The sequence below is a fragment of the Alligator mississippiensis genome, chromosome 1 (assembly GCF_030867095.1).
Source record: "Alligator mississippiensis isolate rAllMis1 chromosome 1, rAllMis1, whole genome shotgun sequence".
Classification (NCBI taxonomy): Eukaryota; Metazoa; Chordata; order Crocodylia; family Alligatoridae; genus Alligator; species Alligator mississippiensis.
Window position 1 is genome coordinate 427,525,977 of NC_081824.1, and position 12,255 is coordinate 427,538,231.

General features: G+C 46.8%; 1 protein-coding gene across 1 annotated transcript in view; it reads left to right on the forward strand.

Moving 5' to 3' along the window:
* The first annotated feature begins 7,444 nt into the window (after window positions 1–7,444).
* The window catches only part of FLT1 (fms related receptor tyrosine kinase 1), a 146,149-nt gene continuing 141,338 nt past the window's right edge, over window positions 7,445–12,255 (forward strand). Inside the window, exon 1 of the mRNA XM_006270482.3 lies at window positions 7,445–7,711. Within this exon, the coding sequence (XP_006270544.1) occupies window positions 7,642–7,711 (70 nt within the window). The 5' untranslated portion in view covers window positions 7,445–7,641. The remainder of the gene's footprint in view (window positions 7,712–12,255) is intronic.

The following is a 12,255-nucleotide window of genomic DNA, read 5'->3' on the forward strand; positions in this document are numbered from 1 at the left end:
GTCCATAAAAATGAGCTGTCTGTAAAAATAAACTAAGAAACTGAGCTTGACTGAGGCTGGATGCAAATGTTGATAGAGCAGAGCAGCATCACCCTTGTGTCTGAGTAGGAGCATAGGTTGGTGTCCTGCAGGGAACTCTCCATCAGGACTTTATGGCCCATGGCAGCCTTCATAGCCATCTCCCAGTCACATGCTGCTGCTGTATCCCATTGGCTATGGCTTGACTGTAATGGCTGCTTGCCTCAAAGGCAGGCAGGGCTGTGCAGCCCTAGGCAGTCTGAAGAATTAGGTGGGAGGGCATGGTGCTGCTGGGACAGATGTGTATGACTGGGATTAGGGAGAGGCTGCAAGTGGTGGTCTATTGACCTATGCCAAGATGTGGGGAGTGGGGCAGCAGGGGTTAGGGAGTGGGCTGGGGTGGGGAAAACAGTATAGGGTGTGGTCAGGGATACCCAGGAGTGGGAGTGAGTAGGGGATTCCTGGGGTGGAAGAAGGACAGTGTAAAACCATTGCTGCAGTCAAGTAAGATTTTATTCTAGATGGAAGCTTGAGCCAGATTTAGAAAGTTGATGTTAAACACCTACATTTGAATCTGGCTCTTCTTACTGCTTTCCAGGTCCTGGCAGAACGGTTACTTTTACCTTATGTCAAACATGTCAGTAAAACAATTTTGGGTTCAGTAAAACAGTTGCAGATGGCCAGTAATTTTATTTTTCTTGGGTTGGCAACCCTGCTGTGTGGTTTATTACAGGTATGTCAGGGACTACAGTGGTGGTTGCTGCATCAAAATGCTGTGGTGCACAGAAGGCTCTCTCCCCTCTCTTTGAGAATAAAGTGAACTCCACTTTGTCTTAAGTGTAGCTTTTGAAATGGCAGCTGACTACAGTGCACACCAAAATCCTATGATTTTTTATATATATAAATCACTAGTATTATTTTTATAATCAATTATAAAAATACTTAATATTGATAATTCACATCAATAGTGATGATATGTATATAAAACATGCATGCACATATATATACCTATATATGTGTGTGTGTATTATTATGATAAATGTCATCGTTATTGATATTAATTATTAATATTAAGTATTTATATAATTGATTATAAAAATAATAATGGTGATAATAAACATCAACAAAATAACAATCTGATTATTATACTGTTGGAAACCTGTTTTTTTCTTCAGGATGAGGTAAGGAGGTGTGGAAATAATGATAATTAAATAAATGCTTCATTGAAAAAAGAGAGTTATGAAAGGTCCTTAACACTAGGAGTATAGTATTTTGTAGAATGATGCCACACTATAGTTATAAGCATGGCATAGATGCCTAAACAGACAAAAAGGCAAGGGAAGGTACCACATTCCAAGAGACCTGGAATCTGGTGGATGATTGCAAGGATTACCCTTTGACAGTAGAGGTGGCTTTAGAAGGAACCAAAGTGACCCATTAGTCCATTGGCTATGTGACCAGATTGGCCATCTGTAACCCTATGGACCACTCAGTTTAATTGTAGGGCAAGCAGGGAGCTCCCTTAGATAATACAGGCCTTTCCCTACTCCCTCACCAGAGTCAACGCCTTGTTCCTCCACCCATCCTTCCTATTTATACTCGATTACAATTTGCCCTCACACTCTGTTTCCAGTAACTGGGCTCAATGCCAACATCACGCCTATGCAAAGCAGAAGCGTAACAGGCAGCACCACAGGCAGCTGCAGTGTCAATGACTGCAGCACAGTCAACTGCCATTGTAGCAGTGACTATTTTTGCACCCTTCTTCCAAAAGTGATGCCAAGGGCTGCTGTCCTCGTCAACCTCCTCTCAATTACTCTACTGATGCAAAGCTCACCCTCATGCAACTTTTATTTTACTTGTACCAAAGGAAACATGACAGTACTATTCAGGTATGTGATGCGAGGCATGTATCTCCTGCTACACATTCACTTCTTATTGTGAAGTCATCAGCTTCCCCAGTAGCAGTTGTTGCAAGGGATTTGAGCTTGGAGACCCAGATTTTAATATGATGAAGGAATCACAAATTTCTTCCATTAGGTGAGAATTCATCCTGAGTGTCCTTCAGTGTGCCTTCCCCATAGTTGTACACAAGTGTACATTTGTACCCTTCCTACATAGCAATAATTGCACCTTTTTGACCCAATGGGGCTTGTCTCTGGGAAGGTACACAGCTGTGTGTGGGACTGTCCATACTGAACAGACTTCTGGTTTTAGATCACAGCTACTTCTGGAATTGGGAATTTCCTCCTAGAATTTTTCTACCCCAGTCTGGCTCTCAAGGGGTACATGTTTGCTTCAGGTGGGGTTTCCCCTCTGAAAGGTCTAAGGGAGTGTCACATCCACATATTAATTGCCCAGCATATTTATTATTTACTGAAAAGAGAGCCTTTGCCAAGAAAGTGTTATTCAAGAGGGAAGCTAAGTCAAAAGACTTGCCACCCAATGTGTATATGCTAGAGAAATTAATATTTTGAACTTCCCCTGGGGAGAAACCACTCCATGTATAGCAGATACATGTATCCACAGAGACCCAATGCTCAAGCATTGCTGGAGCTATCCTGAGGTAGAGCACACAAGCATTACTAGCTTTGATGGAGCAATGTAAATTGATTGCATGGTGGTGCATGTCCAGCCTGGATGCCATGATTCTCTGCACTTCTCAGAATGTGGTAGGCAGTATATACATACCCTTAGGCATGGTCCCTAATATAATTAGACAATCTGTTCAACCAAAATGGCAGAACACATCCCGTTCCATAGTATGAATATGTGCATGTATAATAGCACCTACTGCTGCACTGTCAGTAGGGTGAGCTGTCAAAATGCAATGCTGTGGACCAATGCAATGCTGTGGCTGGCAAAGCAAATCAAACTCCAGCGTGCATCTACTAATGCATCTCAAGCAAAACCAGGGATGTCATCCTCCTGCTTTACTTGGCCTTGGTGAGGCCACAGCTGGAGTACTGCGTCCAGTTTTGGGCCCCCCACTTTAGGAAGGATGTGGAAAAACTTGAGAGAGTCCAGAGGAGAGCCACTCATATGATCCAAGACCTGGAGGGCAGGCTGTACAAGGAGAGGCTGAGGGATTTGGGACTCTTCAGTCTGGAAAAGAGAAGACTCAGGGGGGACTTGGCAGCAGCTTACAATTATATAAGAGGGATACATCAGATCCTAGGAGAACAGCAGTTAACCAGAGCTCCCCACGGAATAACATGGTCTAATGGCCATAAACTCCAGGAAGCCCGATTTAGACTAGACATAAGAAAAAAGTTCTTTATGGTGCGTGTGTCCAGGGTCTGGAACAGTCTCCACCCAGAGGTGGTGCAAGCACCTACTCTGGACTCTTTAAAAAAACATCTGGATATTTTTCTTGCTGGGATCACTTGATCCCAGCTGACTTCCTGCCTATGGCAGGCTGGGGCTAGACTCAATGATTTCATGAGGTCCCTTCCAGTCCCTAATGTCTATGAAATCTATGAAATCTATGAAAACAGGTGTCATCTGGAAGCAGAGTTAAAACTTCAGGAAGCTTGAAAACAACTTACACTGTTTTTTGACAAGTGCAAAGTCAACAAGCTGGTGCCCCCCTGAAATCTTAACGACAGTAAGCTGATCCTAGGGATATTTCCTGTCCCTCATCTGCATTTCTTTGCAAAGTCAGAGGCTTAGCAACCAGGCCTTGTCAGTCCTGCAGAAGAGATATTAGTCTCTGTTGCATCTTAAAGAGGTTTTAGTTTCAGTTTTGAAATATGGCAGGTTCCCTTCTTAGCATTGCGTAATTTTTTTAAAAACCAAATATTAGAAAGGAATTTTCCCACATTTCACAGTCAAGGGAAGTGTAACAGCCCTTAAAACATGTGAGGACAACTGTTGATGCATATGTCACCCATTACTGTCAGCCTCAAACCTGACAGGTTTGGCTGCAAGGCTGTCATAGACATGGTAGTATGCATCTCGCCATGCCTGCCAGACTGCCTCAGTAACATGTACATCTTTGGAACTGAGTTCTGCTTAGGTCTACAGCTTGTTTATTTAATATTTATGTTGCAGTAGCACCTACACACTGCCACATCAAGCACAGGGCCCTCTCATGCTAAATGCTATATAAATAGACAAGAAGAGACCATAGACATAGACAAGGAAAGAAAAATGGTCCTAGCTTAAAATAAAATCTTATAGATGATTCCCAGAGCTTACTTCCTCTCCACACAATTCCATCCCTCTGCCTTGTCTGTGTCTGTTGTGCCCTATGGACACTGAACCCATTACATGTTTAATTTTACCTTTTGTTTTAATTGAGCCCTTGTTGTCTTATTCCTCCCTGTACCTCTCTTTGAGAGTTGTTTCAAACTTTAATGCTTATTCAGCATTCACACAACCCTGGTTTCCACACATCTCTTTGCTGGAGGGATCTGCAGGTGTCAGGGACTCAGGAAGTATCTGAAGGTCTGCTCTCCTTGTCCTGCTCCTGTTATTCCTTTCTTGCATGGTGGGGGTCTGGAGTCTTATGAAGTCCGAGGAGGGTTGAGGGGTGGGAAGGATGTTGCCAGGCCTTGCCCATGCAATCTGATATTAAGACTTGAAAGCTGTCAGTGTGTCTGGGTGCTTAGTAGTGTGCTGCTGGTTCTCCAGCTGTGCCCCCCACCCCCACTCCCTTTTTCCCTTCACTTGGAAGACAATTCTTTTGACACATCCTCTGGGGAAGGAAGCTTCTGGGCCCTTCCTACATGGTCTGGTAGGAGGGTGGCGGGGGGGAGGGAAAGAGGGTGAAGACTTCTGTATACAGCCATAGGGCAGGCAGGTTTGAAAATACAGGCTTAAGTCCTTTGGTAAGTATCAAACATATTAATGGAAGTTTAATACAAGGAATAGACTGACTTATTTTTTTGAAACTTGTTAAACAGCATTCATTAAAAACAAACAAACAAAAAACAACCACCCTGTCATCTTCCAGCAGGATGATCTTGTGGGATGGGGAAGAACTGGGTTCTATTCTTGGACCAGTCACAAATTTCCTGTGGCCCTGAAGGAGTCATTTATCCTCTGTGTGCTTCCCTTTCCTTATCTGTAAAATGGGGATAGTGACACTTACCTGCCTCATAGCTCACAAGGGGATTGTGGGGCTAAATTCACGAAAGCTTTTTGTGATGGGTAGATACCAAATAGAAGTAAAGGATGAATTATTTGTGTGTCAGAGGTGGCAGCACTCAGGGGTGTAACTTCATGAAAGCCAGGTACAATGGTGCTAGCGTGGGCAGGTCCTCTACACAGTTTTCTCTAAGCATCCCTCACACCACAGCTGCAGTTAGCACTGTTCCAGCCCCCAGCATCTCTGTACTGAGGGCACATCATGGTACTGAGCTGCTTGGCACTGGGTGGAGTGGGGACAATGGTGGGTAGTTCTGACTTTCATCATATGAAAGATGTGAACCATCAGGCAGTGCAAGCCTGATCCTCACCCACTGCACTTCCTCCTGTCTGGTATTTTACCTCATGCTCAGGCATGCTATGAACCTTGCTGGGAGATGCAGCACACATTTTTATTACTTTTCTTACTTCTGTTTCAAACTCACTCTGTACAGTTCTGCCTACCCGTTAGCTGGGGTGCTCTACTTCTACTGCCCCAGGCTCCCAATAAAATTAATCTTAACACTGCACAGGGAGGGCAGTGGGTGGGTAACTCCTCAGGGTGCTAAAATGCCTGGAGGCTTTGGGTTGGTTTTCTCATTTAAGCATTTATTTTCCCCTCCAGGAATAGCATTCTTTGAATCTCTCAAATGGTGGCAGAAATAGTAACAGATGCCAGAGGTATGGTGTGTTCATGTAAACTGACATCAAATTAAACATATGTATACACACACACATATATAGATCTATCTAATATCTATCTGTCTATCTATCTGTAAAGGTTTTAAGGATACTGGTTTCTATTGTAAAGACATTAAGTTTCTAAGACCCAAGTAGGCAAAGCCTTGGCTGGGATGATCTAGTTGGGGATGGTCCTGCTTTGAGCAGGGGGTTGGACTTGATGACCTCCAGAGGTCCCTTCCAACCCTAATTTTCCATGATCCTATGATTCACTAGGATTCTTTCAGTAGCTGGTCATATGATTCCATCTAGCCCTGCCAAGGAAGGCAAGGCTGAGCTGGTACTCAGTATGTGGTGCGTTATTCACTTGAAAAAATGTATTAAATTATTTTAAGCTTTAAAACCCCCCCTATTATCAACAACAGCCTTAGAGGGAATCCTTAGACGAATGGTTCTCAATGGATTCCCTCTAAGGCTGTTGTTGATAGGTTTTTTTTAAACTTAAAACAATTGAATACATTTTTCAAGTGAATAACACACCATATACTGAGTACCAGCTCAACCTTGCCTTCCTTGGCAGTGCTAGATGGAGTCATATGACCAGCTACTGAAAGAATCCTAGTGAATCATAGGATCATAGAAAGTAAGGGTTGGAAGGGACCTCAGGAAGTCATCTAGTTCACTCCCCTGCTCAAAGCAGGACCATCCCCAACTAGATCATCCCAGCCAAGGCTTTGTCTACTTGGGTCTTAGAAAATTAATGTCTTTACAATAGAAACCTGTGTCCTTAAAACCATTACAGATAGATGGATAAACAGATAGATATTAGATAGATCTATATGTGTGTGTGTATACATATGTTTAATCTGATGTCAGTTTACTTGAGGCACCCCTTGGAAAATGCCAGCTTTTCCATTACTCTCCTTTATTGGACCTTCTGTGTAGCTGGGTAAAAAGCTAGACACGCTCCCGAATGCAAGACTTTCTTCCTGAGGTCTTCATGCCAGCGCTTGTCCGACTGCTCCCAACCACCCAGCTGGTCCAATAAAAGAGCTGACCCTAAGAAAGTCTTGCCTTGGGCATCATTTCTGCACCATCACGGCTAGGACATCCCTCTTCCAGTCTGCGATTCTCCCTCTGTTTCTGAGGAGGAGGAGGATGAGGAGGAGGACAGAGGACAGCACCAGAGGGGCTCATTCTTCCATTGCCAGGACTAGGTGAGGAGGACCCGGCGGGGCCGCTGCTTGGGACAGCGCGGGAGTCTCCGGGCGTCTCCGAGGCCCCCGCGGCGGCCCTGCCGGAGGATCCTGCCGGGCAGCGCGGGGGTCTGCGGCCGCGACCAGCGCACTGGCTCGGGCATGTCCTCCCCCGGCGCGGCCGGGGCCGGGACCGGGGCCGGAGCCTCAGCAGGGAGCTGGCGGGCGCAGTCCCGGGAGCCCCGCGGGGCAGCACCGCGTCCCCAGCCCGGCGGGGGCGGCGGCGCGGGGGCAGCCGGCGGCCGGAGGCTGCGGGGAGGGGCGGGGGCGGCGCTGGCCGGGGGCGGGGACCGGCTCGGGGAGGCGTGCTCGGCGCCGAGGATGTGGGCTGGGGAGGTTATAAGCGAGCCGGGCCGGGCGGCAGCAGTCCGCCGACACCCCCACCCTGCCCGAGCCGCCCCGCGGGACCGGGGCGCTCCTGGATGCTGCTCCCCGCCCGGCACGAGCCGCGCCCGCATCTCCGCCGCCGCCGCCGCGGGCAGGGGGGAGGCGAGGAGAGGCCAGGGCCGCCCGGCACCGCCCGGCTCCGCTGCGCTCCGGCCACCCCCGCGGCACCATGCGCAGGCGACTGGCGGCGGCGCCCGCCCTGCTCTGCGCGCTGCTGGGCTCCGCGCTGCTCCTGGCAGGTGAGCGCCCTGCCCCTCCTGCCTTCCCCGGGCCCCTCCTGCCCCGCCCGGGCTCCGACCCTCGCGCGCCGCCGACTCCCGGGCAACCCGGCCCCGGCACACCTTCACCCACCACATGTGGCCGGCTCCCAACAGCCCGCCTCCCACTGCGCCGCCAACATCTGGATCTGGCTCCGGCCCGGCCCCGGAGCACGGCTCAGGCGCTCGGTACCTGCAGCCGGTCCTACTTGCCCGCCCCAAACCTCCTACCCCCCAAAACTGCCGAGAGAGAGAGGATGAGAGCAAGTGAGCGGCGGGATCCAGAGGCTGCTTGAAACTGATGCAGCGGCACCGGCACAATATATATGTATCTCTCTGTGTGCGTGTATAGATACACAGACACATATACAGATAGCCTGATAGATTAGATAGATACACATATCTCTATCTGTCTTGACAGGGGAGATATCTATATACATCTTCCCTGTCTGGGAGAATCTATCTGTCTGTCTGTCTGTCTGTCTGTCTGTCTGTCTGCCCTGTCTAGGTCCTTTGCTGGGATTTAAAAAGATCAGCCCCCGGCCCCCTACTCCCCGCCCTGCCCCCCCCGAAGTCCTGGTCCCGGAGCCCGTTGTGAGCACCCGGCGGGCCCCGGACGGACAGTCGCCGGCTGGCTGGAGATGGGCGGGCGGTGCCGGGGGATGTAGGTGGGAAACCCGCCGCGCGCCCGCCGGATCCTGCTGTAGATGCGGTGGCTTCCCGCGCGCCCGTGTCGGATCAGGGAGCGGGGCCCGCGAGGATTAGGAAGAGCTCCCATCGGCTCCCGTTATGCGGCAGGATTTAGAAGGCTGTGGCCAAAATCTGCCGGATCCCTCCAGATCCAGGCGCTGGATAAACTTCTGCTTCCGAAGATGTGGAAGCCTGGTGTTTTTCTGGGCACCGGTAGAGACTGCCAGGTCGGATGGCACAGCTGGGGAGTGCGGGGCTAACAGGCGCAGCGCGCAGGGAGGCGCCGGGCAGGGCTGCTGCTTGGTGCCTGAGCGGCGCTTGCAAGGGGCGCGATCGGCGTGTCCGCGGGAGCCGGACCTGCCCCGGCGGGATCCTGTGTTGGTAGCAGAGAAAATGAAGTGGGAAGGAGACAGGGCTAAATCCTCCCCTGCTGTGCCTCTCCTGAAGCCGAGCGCGGATGGGGAGCAGTTGGGACCTCTGTAGCATGTTCCCTTTGGTGTTAACGGGGCTGAGCCTGGACGGCACCAGTTTTATTCCAGTTGATCCGTGTGGTTGTGCCGGGAGATCCCCGGGGATCACACGAGCGCAGGCATTAGCCACCTTGAGGCGGTTCTGGACCATCTGAATGTCAGATTTTTTCCCCGACAAGGTTTCATCCTGTGCTTTGAATCGGCGGGTCCGCAATAGCGCGTGGGGGTTCATAAAGGCTGAGCCCGGCTCCTCGAGCCCTGCCAGGCCGGGAGGGTTTGTGCGCGAGGAAAACGATCCAAGCGGTCGTGGCCGGTGCCTGGCTCTGCGTGTGCCGGCGCGGTCGGATGTGGCCGGCTCGCGTCTCCCAGTTGAAATTTCTCTCTGAACTTTTCCGATGAAATATTCTGGTTTCCCCTCCGCTCTGCCCTCACTTCACTGGAGAATGCTGATCAGGCAAAATGGAAACATGATCCTTAGTCAAGTCCAGAAAGACTGTCCCAACAGAGCCAATAGAACAGGGGCTGGAGGACTTATCTGGAGATAAGGACAACTCAGGATGAGATCCCTGCTTTGCCTGGTTCAGACCCGGCACTTAGTTCTGGGTCTCCCTCCTCCCAGAGTGCCTTAACCAGCGGTCCATTCTGGGGCACCACTGCCTAGCAGGTTGGGGAGCTGATCCACTCTGTGACTGTGCACACACGTGCTCAGATCTCTGTTTCATGGACTTGTACCATCTCCATCCCTAACATGACTGAGAGTATTTGCGCTGTTCCCACTCAGAGCTAGACTGGACTTTAACAAGCAGTGATTGGTTCTGCAATTACTCCTGACAGGGAAGAGAGAGATGACATTTGAATTAGTTAATTGGTATTTTACTACTTTAAAGTTTCCCTTTCTCCCTTGTAAACTACATGCCATTGAACTTCTCATTTGAACATTAGAGTAAAGAGATAATATTTATTTTCATATCAATTTACATAAAAGCTTTAGGAATGCACTCTTATTCAAAAACAAATGCAGTTTTGGCTTATCTGCTGTGATGTGGGAGAACACAATTTTGCTTTTATGTGCGTATACACTTTGCTTTATAATTTGTGCATCTTTATTCCATAGCATTTGCTAAAACATGTTTACTAAATGGTAGAAATTAAATCTTTTGAAGCCATATTAGGGCATAAGCATGCAGCCCTTACCCTCAGATGACTTTCATTTATGTCAGTGGGGTTTCGGTTGTGTAAGAATGGTAGATCAGGCCCTTTAGGGTTCAGATTCTGCAGTTTCTATCAATGACATCACTGGAGGTTTGAACTACAACTCCCAACGGTGAGACATACATATGAGGCTAATGACAGAAACACGAAGGACCCTGGACCCTGTTCACTCTCAGAGCTATTAACGTGCATCTTTATTCTTTAAGTCAGCACCTGGCTAAAGCCCCAGAGTTAACAGTTGCAGAAACCTTCTAAAAGCTGAGAGAATAGCAGAACCCATTATTATGTCAGTTATGGACAATGCTGTGTAAATCTAAACGACTGCCATTGGAGTCTGGTCTTCCCAATTTCTGAGTAGAGCTGGGCAAATCATTTATATTTTTGATTCTGTGGCTAAACCAAAACGAAGTTTAACTTCATTTCTGATTGACCTCAAACATTTTTTTTCTGAAATGAAAGATTGAAAATTTTGTTTCAGTTCACACAAAGCAACTTGTTTGATTTAGCATTTTTGGTGCAGGGGGGTGTGTTATTTTAATTATATTGAGCTAAATTTAGTCTTGGAACAACCTTTCAAAATGAAAACTTAAAATATTTTATTTAAAATGTTGAAATGAAATATTCTTCATTTTTTTCAGCTGAAACTATTCACCAGATTTGTTAGGCATTTGCAAGTGATATAAGTTGACTTGAAACTGCATTTATTTTATTAAATAACCTATTTGATTGAAAAAAATTACCAAGTTGTAGTCCAGACTGCTGCCTAACTAGTGCTGAAACTGCTCAACTTCTGCAGGAGTTGGCAAGAATAGCCGGAGACCATTACTGTTTATTGAGAGCGTGAAGGGCAACAGTCACAGTCTTTTGCTACAAACCTATGAGTTGGACAATTATTCTGGACTTGTACTGAAAGCCTCCCCCCATCAGACCAGATGTAAATGTGTACACTGTACATCATCATTTGGACTGGGGACTGGCTACATGGGTTGCTAGTTATGTCATTCCTTTGTGTGACCAGTAACTGGTATGTCTTAACTATGCTAACCCGATGGGGTATTTAGGCTTAAGTAGATAATTGACCATCATTTTTCTAACCAAGGCATATAGTGCTTAATGTTTCAATGATGAACTTTCTACACATCTCTTACATAGGCAGACATAGGAGTTCTCTGTACAAGTAGTGATAGTATGGTGATTTTTCTTTTAATAGTAGGAATTACCTTTATGGTTGATACTGCGTGGCTGAGTTAACTCCATACTTCCACTGGTCTCTGAGTACAGGAAAAAACTTAACTTGTTTGCATTTTACTAAAATACCTACCTTGTTTCTGAAGGAAAAGGAAAAAGTTTTCAGGATATATGGACATCTATGTATAAAATCATGGTGGATCTCTCTGATTTAAAATGTGATGTGCAACTGATGTTACAGGGAAACTGGGAAAACTTTTTACTTGATGCAACAAGGAAGCCAACAAATCATGTTACATCTTGTGCTGTATAACATCTGAATTGCAACAAGCATTATAATAATTATTATGATAAACTTTAATGTAGGTGAATAATTGCATTAGCCATTGTAACATATGAAAAATATTTCAATATCTGGATATTCAAATACAATGGTTCATTCCCAGTGGCTGATCTTTATATTGCCTCTGATGCAGGTTTGAATATGTAATTCTTCAGCCTTCAATGGCCTGGATTCTTGTCCCTTTTAAGTTAATGAATTTGCAAGAGAACCAGGACTGGACATTCAGTTATAATGAGAAATAATGCAATAGTTTCCTTTGATGATCACTGTTACCTATTTGTTAATGTTTGTACTGTGTCAGGACTCCATGATAATAGCTGCCATACAGTCATGGGTCTAACCTCAAAGTACCTGTAATATCACTTAAAATAAGATATAATAAATATGTGGACCAGACTATAGAAGGGTATGATGATGGAGGCTAAGTATGATGATAAGATCATGTCGTTATGTAGGATAGTCATGGATTCAGCTTGGTGTTACCAAGTTCTCTTCCTCTCCCCCAACCCAATTATTATTAGGTGCCTGATCTCTTGTGGGGTTTGTAATGGAATTCTATTTTGAGAAGGAATTTTAGAAGGGAGTGGCTTTGAAGATTATTTCCTATGAGCATTTCCTGTGAA